This window comes from Xenopus laevis, chromosome 1S (assembly GCF_017654675.1).
Source record: "Xenopus laevis strain J_2021 chromosome 1S, Xenopus_laevis_v10.1, whole genome shotgun sequence".
NCBI classification, from domain to species: domain Eukaryota; kingdom Metazoa; phylum Chordata; class Amphibia; order Anura; family Pipidae; genus Xenopus; species Xenopus laevis.
Genome location: NC_054372.1, coordinates 10,980,363 through 10,995,230, shown reverse-complemented (window position 1 = coordinate 10,995,230; position 14,868 = coordinate 10,980,363). Strand labels below are relative to the sequence as shown.

The 14,868-nt window shown below is 38.5% G+C and overlaps 1 protein-coding gene across 1 annotated transcript in view; it reads right to left on the bottom strand.

The window, feature by feature from the left end:
• The window catches only part of maea.S (macrophage erythroblast attacher S homeolog), a 58,364-nt gene that overhangs the window by 9,203 nt on the left and 34,293 nt on the right, over positions 1-14,868 (bottom strand). Inside the window, 1 exon segment of the mRNA NM_001091888.1 lies at positions 4,387-4,509. Within this exon segment, the coding sequence (NP_001085357.2) occupies positions 4,387-4,509 (123 nt within the window).

Sequence of the window (14,868 nt, the reverse complement as noted above, 5' to 3'; positions counted from 1 at the left end):
TAAGTAAATGACACATTAAATGGATAGATACTAAGTATAAAAGTAAAAGTAGGGAGGGGTGTGTGTATGGATGCTGGGTTTTCATTTGGAGGGGTTGAACTTGATGGACTTTGTCTTTTTTCAACCCAATTTAACTATGTAACTATGTAACTATGTAACTATAACGTTCTGCCATCAAGGAAAATATGATTGAATATATATATATATATATATATATATATATATATATATATATATATATATATATATATATATATATATATATATATATACACACACACACAACACACACACACACACACATTAAAAAAAAATATTTTAGAAACCGTAAAGTGTTTTATGAATCAAAACAAACATGAAAGATTTTACCAAAAAGTATAAGAAATCATTACGTTTATGCAAAATGAAAAATGACCAAACCATGCGGATTACATGTATTCAAAGTAAGATTCCAGAATGCCTCACAAATATTTAGTAAGCGTAATATATCTCCCCCTCTGAAGGGAGTTTGTACCCTATCAATAACTGAGTTCTAGAGGCAAAGCACCCCCTTTACTGCATAGTTTAAAATGTTTGCCAATGGGGGATCTAGAGCCACCTTTATCTATAGCATTCAAATGCTCCCTTATTCTATCCTTAATGGAGAAAGAAAGCTAATGAAGCAGTTTATTGCCAATAGATTAGCCACAATAGTGCAAGCTATAACACTATATTTATTCTGCAGAATGCAGCTCTAGAAGCTCTCTCTGTTTGTTTAGGATAGCAGCTGCCATATTAGTTTGTTGTGACATCACTTCCAGCCTGAGTCTCTCCCTGATCCCTCATAGCGCTGGGCTCAGATTACAGCAGAAAGGGGAGAGGGAGAGAGGAGCAAACTGAGCAAAAAAATGTTATCCCCAACCAAAGGTGCGGCCTAATAGAGCCTGCATTCTGGTTGGGGATAACTAATTTTTCTTTTAAAGAAAATGCCCCCCCCGCTAGCACTAGTCTATCCGCCCCGGGAGGGAGCTCCCGGTGTGAGCAGCCATGTTGTGTCACTTGCATGCGCATAATGAGCAATTCGGGCAGCTTTTCATTATGCGCAAGCGAGTGAACGGACATGGCTGCTCGCACCAGGAGCTCCCTCCCAGTGTGGATAGCCTAGCGCTGGTGGGGGCTTTTTTTTTTTTCATTCCTAATTTTGTAGCAATTTCTTGAATGGGTTTTTTCTATTTTTGCAGCTTAAGGATGGCTTATTTCACTTGCATGGAGAGCTCCTTTGGCCGCATGTTGTCTGTTCACAGGAAAATATTCCACATGCAAGCACCCCCCCTCAAATCAACTCCAGGGCTTTTATTTGCTTCATTGATAATGACATAACAAAGGAATTGCCCACACCTGCCCATGAAATAGCCTTTGAGTCAATTGTCCAATAACTTCTGAACCCCTGTCCAATTACTTTTGAGCCCCTATAATGAAGTGATTGTGCAATTTTTTTGTTCAACCCACTGAATTAAAGCTGAAAGTCTGCAGTTCAACTGCATCTGAATTGTTTCATTTAAAATTCATTGTGGTCATGTACAGAACCAAAATTAGAAAAAAAGTTGTCTCTGTCCAATTATTTATGGACCTAACTGTACTTTAGTTTCAAGCTTACCTGCACATGATATACCCATAAGTGTGGCATCTAAAAATTCAATGTCAGGATTTTGGTTTGAAGTGAAAATCAAATTTAGGGAGTTAGTGTTTTTTCCGAAAACATTTTTAAACGGTCTGGTGAACCACACCAAATAAATATGAGATCATCAATGTAGCGACCGTACCAAGTGATACAATCGCTACAAGGATTACTATGTCCAAAGACATGGATATGTTCCCACCAACCCGTATAAAGGTTGGCGTAGGATGGTGAAAAGGCAGCTCCCATTGCTGCTCCACGTCCTTGGAGATAATATGATCCATCAAAATAAAAATAATTAGGAGTCAACAAAAACTAACAAGCTTGTTTTGCCTTCAATACAGATTAATTATATCTTTGTTGGGATCAAATACATGAAAATATATGAACATGGACGCATAGTTTCAAAAAGAAAATTATAGAAATGTTAATGAAATACAAAGCACTAAAAATTCCTTTCAAACCATTGTTTACATGGTAATTACATTTTAAGAACAACTTTTTGGTCTTTTATCTCCACGTCCCGGAAGAATGTGAAAGAACGGAACTGTTCCTTTTTGTGCACTTGCAACCATCTGTGTTTTAAGAGTCCAAAACTGGCAGTAAAAATTAAAGACAACGACATACAACAAATGTCATTGTTGGCAGCACTAGTCTCAGAAAAAATAAACTGAATAAGCCCAACAACTTTATCATGAAATTCCGGAGATCTTTTTCACTTTTTCTCATCTCTTATTTTTCTGCAGTAGACAACACATGCCAGAGGGGATTAAGGGAGGTGGTTTATTAAAGTTAAATGCTAATAAAGACCAAGCAAACCACAGTACATTACTGTAATAGCCTTTGTTTGTAAGTATGAGTTGTATGTATGCCTGATGCATGTAACTTGAAGACTCCCTGTACATTTGTTGTGAGAGAGGTGAGGGAGCTGCCAACTCATTACTACACTGGGACAATTACTTCCAACTTGCACGCCAAAATAATTAGACTTAGTTCTGCCTAACGGTATAAAAGAAAAAGAAATCACAGCAGAAGAATGCATTTTATTTTTTTTAAAATAAAGGTCTCAAAAGAGAAATTGACTTTAAAGCCAAATTGTCCTGGTGAACATCATCATGTATCAGCACAGACATTTAATAACTTTGTACACTGTAGGAATCATGTGCCGATTTGGGCTAATGAACTATAAAAAGTTTAATTTGTCTTTAAACAAATTTTGCACAGGGAGCGTTTAATCCATTCCAGATCATAAACCCGACATGTCGAGTGTGATGAGGAACCCGTGGTAGAGCAAATCCAGTGTGAGGTGGTGGTAAGAAGAGAAAGCCAACGGAACATATCTAGATAAGTGCTGCCATTAGGGCAGAGTTACTTATTCTTTATTGTCATTTAAGTATAATTAACTGAAGGGCAAGTCTAAGTTTTAGACATGTTATATTGTGAGCATGTAGAATGGATACTCACAAAAAAGGTTTGTCTACTGTATGTTCTTAGCAAACAGGTTCGACCCAAGTTCAGAAACTAAATTTTTTTTGTTGTTACTCTTATTGGGTTTGGCAGCTGACTCTGCCGATATTTGAATTACGAATAATTGAATGCTTTGCTTGCCTTATGATCCTTTCAATTCTCTTTATAAAGTGTAGTCAATGATTTGACACACTACAATAAACTTACCTAAAAGGCTACTGGAATACAGTAGAGTGACAACAATGAACAAATTTGTAGGGATTAATCCAAGGCAACCAAGATAACAAATCTAAGCACAGTACGATAGCCATCACTAGGCCAATGCTTACATAATAAATATAAAAATACAAACATTTATTTGGTTTCACAAAACAATCATAAATGTATGCATAATAAAATAAATAAACACCAAAAAAGACAGAGGTACCTCAGTGCTCCTCCTTCCTAACATGTTTCATGTCATTGGATGCTTTATCAGAGTAGGTAACTCAATGCTTACCCCTAACTGACCTCAAAGTTGGGTCTCCAGGAGAAGGAACAGGTGGATAGCCTTTAGCCAGTGTCCCTATCCACTGATCTAGGACTCCTGGAGTGGGGGGGTGAGCCCTATAGTTGGAGATCTACCAGAATTAGATACTGGAATTTAGGATTATCATGAAATGGAAAACATGTTATAGACTAATATGCACCGCATATCAGTTGGTATCTCTGTTCATTTATGAGGTACCTAACTTGGCATGAAGTAGTGGGGTGGCAGAAAGTGTAGCTTGCTACATATATTTTAAAATATAAATATAAAAAAAAAAATATATATATATATATATATATATATATATATATATATATATTTATATTAAATATCTATGAACTATTTGTGAGATGTTTTTTTACCTCCCCCTATAGGTAGGTTTGCCACCAGGCCAGTATTTTACCGGTGAAAACATCTGCCAGGGCCGGTATTACACAGTTACTGGCAATGTAGTTGGCGGTAAATTTGTAATACCCCAAAGTGCAGCCCCTGATCAGCCCTCACCCCACCCCCTTAAGCCCCTCATCCAGTAAAAAGGTACCCAACTCTTCAACCTACCCAAAGACTTTCTCGACCGTCTGGTGATGTCATCCCACCCCTTTACATACATAGATTTTAAAAAGGTGGCAACCCTACCTATAGTTGATTTTATTTCTATAACTAAACCAAGTGACGTGCTGCAGATGGTTTCATAGTGAAAGATGCAGCACTCAGATCAGTCTACAATACATACCTTCATTTTCCTAAGCCTTGATTTGTTATCATGGCACCAGGCCAGGCAAGTCATGGTTTCTTGCCTTTCCAGAGACTCCTCCACTTCCTTGGCAGTCAAAAACATTTCAATGTTCACCAAGTCCTAAGGAAAAATAAAAATACAGGATAAGATTTAAGTATACTTAAAAAATATACTTCTAAATGCCCAGTCCATAGTATATATTAAAAAATGACAAACTGAAAAAAATCCATTACAACTTTAGTTAAAGGAGAACTAAAGTCTAAAAATTTAAAAAAACACGATGTACTGTATTTTATATACTGAATTAGGCATACCAACACAGAGGTTCAGCAGCCCTATAACAGTAATGATCTAGGCCTTCAACGTTGTCCCCAGGAGCTCCCCATCTTGTGACAGTGAACAAGCTCAGTAAGTTTTAAGCATCTGTTGAAAAGTTAAGCTTACGGTTTGCCGGAAATCACGCACAAAATTACGTTCATCTGTCACAACAGCTCATAATACAGGGTTAAATTTTTGATATAATGCAATATATATGTAATGTATATGCCATGTAATATGAACCGCAATGCATTACTAATTATCCCTAGTGAGGCATTTTCAGATCTTCCCTTCGAAAAGGCTGTTGAGGGTCTTGGGCTAGAGTCCTGCAGAGGGTCGGGTACGCGCAGGTTACCTTTGGTACCCTGCAGGTTGCAGGTATAAGTTTCGGGTATAGATGTGGGTCGGTGGTTCTCCGGGTTTGCGGGTCTTCTCAATAGCGAGTTTTACTCCTTTTTTTTCTGATCACGCCTACTTTCAATAATGTCACTTCCGGTTTACAGTGACATCGCTTCCTGTTTTACTCCTTTTTTTTCTGATCACGCCAACTTCCAATGATGTCACTTCCGGTTTACAATGACAGCACTTCCTGTTTCTTGATGGTTAGTGGGTCTCGGATCGGGTTGCGGATAAGGTACTTGCGGGTCGGGTAGCGGGTCCAAGTGGGTAAGTATGCGGGTTGCGGGCAGGACTCTATCTTGGGCTATACCTGCCTTTATATAAACAAGATGTTCGAGTTGATACAGGATTTTTTTTTTAAATAAAGGAAGGCAAGAGATAGTAACATACTTCAAAAAATACCCCCCCCCCCCTCCGTCTATTATAGAAATAATTCAAACCTTCATTTCAAAGTAACCACTAGGAAAGGACAGACAATTTACATCTAGTGCTGCTCTTTAGAGTTTAAAATGACTCTCTTGGCTATAGGGATTTATCAACACCCTTTATATAGCCTTTATAATTACAATTAATTGGTGTAAAGAAATATTCCGTATTACAACATCCCATTTAGAATGAACATTATAAAAACTTCATTTATTTCCTCAATATGCACAGGATAATGGATTTTGTTGCAGAATGTCACGGAGAAGGAAGCCATAAACAGCGAATAAAGCGATGGAGATTTCTGTTATTAATTGGCACCATAAAGAGACATTAGTTCCAACTTTTCGATAACTGTTGTAAATAGGCAAAAAAGGAATGGAAAAGGGCAAGTGTAAGCGGGCTGCAATACACACATTGGAGGAATTACATATACGAATATGTCCCTAATACAGTACAGTTAAGAATATTAACAGGTTAATTGAGAAAATACATGCCAACGGTTGTATCTGTCCCATGAAATAGTGTCATCTGGTGGGAGGTTTTATTACAAAAAAAAAATGGAGGAAATCTTGATTGGCCCTACCAATTAATGAAGCATCCCTCAGACAAGGAGTGCCCTGGTTTTATTCATGATTTTCTTCAGAATGTCCTTTTGAAGAAGTTGTTTGCCTTTAAAATTAACTTTTAGGGATATTTTTTGCAACTGGTTTTGCTTTTTTTTTTTTTATTATTTATGATTTTTGAGCTATTTAGCTTTTTATTCAATAGCTCTCCAGTTATCTGGTTGCTACGGGGCAAATTACCCTAGCAATTATGCATTGATTTGAATAAGAGACTGAAATATGAGTAGGAGAAGGCCTAATAGAGTAATAAAAAAAAGTAACAGAAATAACAGTACCATCATAGCCTTACAGAGCATTTGTTTTTCATTTTTTTCTTAAAAGATGATCCACCCATTTAAAGTGGACCTGTCATCCAGACATAAAAATCGTTATAATAACAATCCTTTTCAAATTAAACATGAAATCCAATTGAATTTTTTTTTAAAGCATTTGTAGCTGTTGTAAGCTCATTTAAAACTCAGCTGTCAATCAAATATTGTCTGCCCCTCCTCTATGCCTAAAGGCGGGCCAGACATTTACTTTCACTTTCCATTCAGCACTTCTTAGATGTCACTGCTCTCCCCACATTCCCCCGTTCTCTTTACCATTTAATTGTGTAGCCAGGGCCTGGTTATGGACATCAGGTCCCCCATTCTGGTGCACAAACAAGATTCTGAGATGATACAAGACTTGTCTTAATAACAGTGTGCACAAAATGGCTCCTGCCTGCTTGCTATATTTATGAGTTCACAGACTAAAGGAAACAAGATTCAAATAATTTATTTAGTGTACTTAAAAGTTAATTTTGCTTGACTAATGTGATAAAATAGGATTTCTACATTTTTTTTTGGGTGACGGGGTCCCCTTTAATAGACTTGTTTTTGGACTCATTCCTTACTATGCACTACATTATACAGGCAGGAAGCCATTGTTCTGCCCAGTGTAGTGTTTGTTAAAAGAAGCCAAGACTTCCATAGTAGCACAATCCCATTTACAATCAGTAAAATCTTTCTCCTTACAGACATAAAACCCATCAGGTTGTGCCGGTGTTGCGATGCTATAAATACGGAATAAATGGAAAAATGGTAACAGCAGCTGGGGGTGTTGTAGATGACATTTGGTATAGTCTAAACATGTTCCATATGCACCTTAATAGCTCTCCGTGCCATGGACAGAGCTGTGGAGGTCGAGTAGTGGAGCCAGAAGCAATTTTGGGTATCTCCATCTCCAACTCCTAATAACTAACTACAACCACTGAAAATAATCAAAATCAGATTTAAGAGCTTCTATGAAGGAGGATTTGAAGCAATTCTGTTTCTAAGAACAATACTTACATCTTGAATTTTATTTAACAGGTACTCTACAGCTACATGCCAGGTTCAACTAATATATATGTTGTTTTAGGATTTCCAATTGTTTTTGGTTTATGTAGATTCATTTTGATTTAGAATTAACAATGGAGGTGGTTTATATTTTTGAGCTTTGGCAGTGATACAATGCTTTGTATGTTGTGTACTTCATTTCTTTCAAATCAACATGGAAAATACATTAGGAACCGTAACACCAAAATATGAAAGCATTTTAAAGTAATTAAGATATAATATTCTGTTAGCATACACTGGTAATAAAAGCTGTGTTTGCTTGAGAAACACTACTATAGTTTATATAAACAAGCTGCTGTGTAGCCATGGGGACAGCCATTCAAGCACAGGATACACAGTAGATAACAGATAAGTACTACTATAGTTTTTATAAACAAGCTGCTGTGTAGCCATGGGGGCAGCCATTCAAGCACAGGATACACAGTAGATAACAGATAAGTACTACTATAGTTTATATAAACAAGCTGCTGTGTAGCCATGGGGGTAGCCATTCAAGCACAGGATACACAGTAGATAACATAAGTACTACTATAGTTTATATAAACAAGTTGCTGTGTAGCCATGGGGGCAGCCATTCAAGCACAGGATACACAGTAGATAACAGATAAGTACTACTATAGTTTATATAAACAAGCTGCTGTGTAGCCATGGGGGCAGCCATTCAAGCACAGGATACACAGTAGATAACAGATAAGTACTACTATAGTTTATATAAACAAGCTGCTGTGTAGCCATGGGGGTAGCAATTCAAGCACAGGATACACAGTAGATAACATAAGTACTACTATAGTTTATATAAACAAGTTGCTGTGTAGCCATGGGGGCAGCCATTCAAGCACAGGATACACAGTAGATAACAGATAAGTACTACTATAGTTTATATAAACAAGCTGCTGTGTAGCCATGGGGGCAGCCATTCAAGCACAGGATACACAGTAGTAACAGATAAGTACTACTATAGTTTATATAAACAAGCTGCTGTGTAGCCATGGGGGTAGCCATTCAAGCACAGGATACACAGTAGATAACATAAGTACTACTATAGTTTATATAAACAAGTTGCTGTGTAGCCATGGGGGCAGCCATTCAAGCACAGGATACACAGTAGATATACTTAAGTTGTTGGTGTAACTGTTCCTTTAAAAATAGAGGAGTCGAGTTGGAGTCTGAAGTACAAATATGTTATCCAGAATGCTTGGGACTTTCCGGATAACGGATCTTTCTGTACTTTTTATAGTCTACAAGAAAATCATATAAACATTAAATAAATCCAATAGGCTGGTTTTGCTTCCAATAAGGATTAATTATATTTTAGTTGGGATCAAGTACAAGTTACTGTTTTATTATTACAGAGAAAATGGGAATCATTTTTTCAAATGGAGATGATTTGGATATAATGGAGTCTATGGAAGACTGACTTTCCGTAATTTGGAGCTTTCTGGATAACTGTCAAAGGATTTTTGTACAGACTTCACAGCTCTAGCCACGGAGCAAGATTGCCAGCTCTGAAGCTTTATCTGAAAACAACAAAGGCCACTTGACTATTTTGATGGTGGCACAAAAATAGCTTTTTACAAATCAAGACCAGGCAAGTGACCATGGCGTCTCTATTTTCTCTCTTATACCACCACTGCACCCCTCTTATATATGTATTCTGCACTGGCGAATCAAGTGAAGGGGAAACAATCTGAGCCAGCAAATGACTAAAGAACAGCTGCTACAGTATTTCTAGCTGATGAGCCAAAATATCTAAAATAGCTCCATACAGGAAATAATCGAGCTCTCGCCCAGATTTGGCCAGCATCATAAATTCCCCAAATACAGAAAATGTGCTAACCACGAGAAAGTCTTCGAAGCAGCAAGAAGATAATGAAGTTTGTGCAATGCACCATAGACCTACTGAGCATCACTGACACATCTAATCCTGGTTGACCATCAGCATTGCTTTTGGGTATATAAAGGACTTTTTTTAATATCCAAAAGGGGAAAAGCTACAAAATATTTATCCAGATGAAGAGGTGAAGGATTCTGTTGTAAAAGTAGAAGTTAAAATAACTGGAAATAAGAGAATGCCTACTTGTTATAATTGATAGCCGGGTACTAGTGATGTGTAGGTTGATGCGAAACCCCTTGTCATCCACAGTAGTGATGTGTGGGCCGACTCCTGCACAAAATCTTCGGGAAGTGGGACCTAGTACTGCCGGCTTCCAGCGCTGGAATTTATAGACTTGCCCCCGACCAGCACATCACTAATCCACCGTTTGACCACTGGCTGGGCAGATTTGGATTAAAATGTGGCCAACCACTGCAGGTTAGGTTTGGGTGCAGGTCAGACTAGGGAAATACACTGCTCACAAAGATTTTGTATCTTGGAACCAGAGTCACGCACAGTAAGGTAGAGTCCTGCGCAGAACCAAGACCCAGATCCGACCCGCGACCTGAACCGCAACCGGCATATTTACCCACTTTGATCCGCTACCCGACCCGCTACTGCCTTATCCGTAACCCGACCCGAAACCCACCGACCACCATCAAACAGGAATTGATGGTGCTGCAAACCAGACGTGACATCATCAAAAGTGGGTGGTGACAGAAACAAGTTTTGTAAAACTTTAAAAGGAGTAAAAAATAGACAATATTACATAAGATAAGAAATTTAGAGGAGACCCGCAGCTGAAATTCCTCCCCACATTCCGCAGGGTGCCCGCTTTTTTTGCAGGTTACCCGCAGGTACCCAGCCCGCTGCAGGACTCTACAGTAAGGGGCAGATTTATCAAGGGTCTAATCTTAAATCTAATTTAGAATTTTCAAGATTTTTATGTAACTTGGCACTGCAATGGAAATCTTGAAAATTACCACAGCTCACAGGTGGCCACAGAAATAGGTTGCTGTTGCATTCTTAAATTTTTGTCCTGATCAGGGATGGGCGAATTTGACCCATTTCGTTTCGCCAAAAATTCGCCGCCGGCGAAATGTCGCAGACGCCCATTAAAGTCTATGGGCGTCAAAAAAAATTTGTCGCGCGGCGAAATTATTTTGTCAAAAGACGCGCGTCTCCATACAGGTCTATGGGCGTCATTTTTTCGGCGAAAAAATTCGCCCATCCCTAGTCCTGATCTAATGAGCCAAAAAAAAAAAAAAGGCAAAAGTTGGCTGGGAGCAAACTACAGCATACCGTGGCACCATACACTGTCTCGTCTCGGTCTGGAGCGGCGCTTCATATCTATATAAATACACCTACACAAACTAGATGATTAATAAATCATTATCCATATAAATTTTAATCCCCTTAAAGGGAATCTCTCTTTTATGGTGTTTACACTGCAAATAATTCACGCTACCATGTAAAATTTCATAACTCAACAACTGTATTTTTTTGTTGTAATATTGGTGTGTAGGTGCATCTCAGATCATTTTGCCTGGTCATGTGCTTTCAGAAAGAGCCAGCACTTTAGGATGGAACTGCTTTCTGTCAGGCTGTTATTTTTCCTACTCACTGTAACTGAAGGAGTCGCAGTGGGACATGGATTTTACTATTAAAGGACCAGTAACATTAAAAAAATGTGTTAGTATACTACGAAGAAAAAACCCACAACACATATTAAACTTAAAAATCGCACAGTCTTTACTTAGAAATAACTTACCAAAACTCAGCTTGCGCTCCTCTTCAGAAAAGACGACAGGGTTAGATCCATCATGCGGAGTTCGATTTCTTCTCCCTGGCTATCTCCTATAAGGAAGGCAGGGAGGAGAAATTGAGCGCCGCACGATGGATCATCCGATCACCTTTTCTGAAGAGGAGCGCAAGCGGAGTTTCGGTAAGTTATTTCTAAATAAAGACTTTGCAATTTTAAAGTTTAATACGTGTTGGTGTTTTTTTTCATAGTATACGAACAAATTTTTTTAAATTCTTTTTTTTTTTTTTATTCGTCTTTTAAGTGCTGTTCTTATATCTACCAGGGAGCTGCTATCTGGTTACCTTCCCATTGTTCTGTTGTTAGGCTGCTGGGGGGGGGGATATCACTCCAACTTGCAATGCAGCAGTAAAGAGTGACTTAAGTTTATCAGATCACAAGTCACGTTACTGCGGGCACCTGGGAAACCGACAATATGTCTAGCCCCATGTCAGATTTCAAAATGAAATATAAAAAAAATCAGTTTGCTTTTTTGAAAAATGGATTACAATGCAGAAGTCTGCTGGAGCAGCACTATTAACTGATGCATTTTGAAAAAATCATGTATCCCTTTAAAGGCAGAGTACTGAAGGCTTTTGCTTTTAAAACACAGCATACAGAGGAAAAAAAAAAAGAGGTTTGAAGCTTGGATACCAGTTGTTTACAGAGCTATAAACTTCATGGATCCCCACTTTCTCCAATGTCCACCATGATTATCCAATTTATAGCAACCTAAAGGTCTGGTTCTCCAGTTAGAATACGGAGCAATAACATTAGAAGCATTTACCGTGCCAGGTACAGAGATGGGAGGATAATGGAAACACCAGGCATCAAATCGCTGCTGCTGTTCAACCATGGGTTAAGCATCTGGGTTTACATTTGAAAACATCAAAACAGCAGAGAGTTCAAGAGGCACCGATGTACGACTGAAGGTATTTTGCTTTCAACCAAAGTAAATGTCGCCCGCTAACTGCTGCTGCGCTTCTCAGAACTGCGGCGAAGGAAAGCGGGGAGCCTTCAAACGAGCGATGAACCTGATTTATTTTGAATTGGCATCCATAGAGATTATTTGGAAGTGCATAAATATGTCACGCTGTGACAGTTCATTCTTAGAGGAAAAAGGGAAGAAAGAAGAAAACTCTGTGGGGAACTGTATAATTCAGTGTCATGAAAAACACAATAATCCAGGCCCAAGAATGTTTGTTATTAACATAAAAATAAACTTGTTCCAGCGCATTTAAAGTGGATGCATTTCCGAAGAAGAAGAAAAAACCACGTACGATTGAAATATTCTGAATATGACAGTTATCTGGAATAGCTCGGGGCTGAACAAAGAAACAGTCAGAGTATAAAGCAGCATTATCAGCTGTTAATAGAAAAGGCAAATATGTAAGAAGTTGAATTCTCAGTGGAAATGACTTTAGACCATGTTCATATTCAGCAGAGCGAAATAAACACGAGGCATCAGCCACAATGATTCAAGAATGTACTCTTATTACTGGGTGGGTCGCAACTGCCAGAACATCACCAGGCCCGTCTCCTATGCCACCCCCTAAGCAACCCAACTTTAGAGTCTGCAATTTTTTGTAGCATTGGGGGAAGACAAGAGCTCCTTCCATTTAATGGCCATAACACACAATGATCTACGCCACTAAAAAAAAGTTTAAAATACCATTGCCTCAAATGTCTGTGCTCTTCTTTTGGTCTTCTAAATATCTTTCCAATGAAAGCCATCATGGTTCTTGGGCAATGGTACAGTTGAGCCCTTGTGACTTTTAGGAATTCAAGGGGCAGTGTCAAATCAGCTGAAAGTAGGGATGCACCGAATCCAGGATTCGGTGCGGGATTCGGCCTTTTTCAGCAGGATTCGACCAAATCCTTCTGCTCGGCCGAACCGAATCCCAATTTGCATATGCAAAATAGGGGTGGCAGGGAAATTGTGTGACTTTTTGTCACAAAACAAGGAAGTAAAATATTTGTTCCCCTTCCCACATGCAAATTAGGATTCGGGGCCAAATCTTTTACGATGGATTTGGGGGTTCGGCTGAATCCAAAATAGTGTATTCGGTGCATCCCTAGCTTAAAGTCATGACTGTCATTTCAGATGGGAAATGGCATAGAAGGCAAAACCAGTTACCTTATATAGAATTAACAAACATCAAATGATAACAGATGGTGCTCTGCTCAGCTAGTTAAAAGTTAGGCACTCCCAAGTGACCAATTTTACTTACCCAACACCCTGGCCGGTGCTCCTATCAGTAGAAAACTTCACCGGCCCATGGTTATTCTAGAGAGCACCACGGACCAATGGGCTTCAAGCTTCGTCGGGTCTTCTTGCCACTGCGCATGAGCAGTAGAGCAAAATGCCGAACGTTAACAAAAAGTTGGCTATTTCTTTCTACTGTGCATGCGTCTGCCCCGGGAAATTTAAAAACCGAAAAAGCAGGAAGATGATCACTCTGTGGTGCTCGCAAGAAGAACCCTGGGCTGGTGCAGTTTTCTCCTAATAGGAGCACTGGCCCGGGTGTCGGTTAAGTAAAAGTAGTAACTTTTGGCACCCCAAGTAGAAAATTTAGATTATTGTATTATAATGGAGTCTATGGGAGAACGCTTTTCCGTAATTAGGTGCATTCTAGATAAAGGGTTTCGGGATAATGGATCCCATTCCTGTACTGCAATGTTTTCATTTTGTGCTTTTTATTTTACACTCCATTAACCCAACATTTTCGTTTTGCATAACATAAATAGACAAATAAAAAGATTTGCCAGTGACAAAATCCTTGCCAGGCAAATGCATCCTAGAGCTCAAAACTTCAGAATTTTTGTCAAATTCATCTATACAATTTAGGGCTAGGATTCTATTTTTTTTGAAGATTCAGTCTTTGGCCAAATCTAAAAGTTATACATGTGGAGCGTGTCTACCAGAATTATCTCAAAATAATATCTCAATGTTTATTTAGAAGACCTCACTTGTGAGTATGGGCCAAGTTGAAAGCAGCCTTATTGTTAGGCGTCTTATGCAGTGGGGGCCATCTGGCCTATAGCAGTTGCCTAAATCCAAAGCTTTGCTAAAGAGAAAGGAAATGATAAACATATTTCTGCAAAGACCTGCCAAGTTTATTTTAAATAATTCTTCGTTCCATTCTCATCCCCGTCACGTCGTTTATGCTCAAATCTCCAGAGATTTTCCGTTTGAAGGAAAAAACATTAATGCAAGCCATTATTTGTGTCGCTTCCTAACGATGACTGTCATCGAGAATTTTCACAGGGCCGCTCTGCAACTTTGCCCTTATCACAATTTGAAAGGAGCTGCTGTGGCACTATTTATTTCAATCTGCTTTTCTCCTGGTGCCAATCATGTCCTTGGATTTCCTTGTGTGTTTTTTTTTGTTTTTTGTTTAACTGTTTTCTTGTGTCATGTTATCCTTTTAGGATAATCTATCATGTAATCATAAAACAAATGTGTAATTCCAATACTATAACTCTGCCCAGAACTTTGCAAAATGTAAAATTAAAATGTTTGCTTAAAGGGGAACTATCACAAAAATGAAAATTTAATATAAGCTTCAGCATACTGAAATAAGAAGTTTTGTTAATATAATTAATAAAAAAATTAAAAATGCTGTACCGTTTCCGAAATAATCAAGTTTTTCTTTACTGTCCCTCTCATAGAATCTA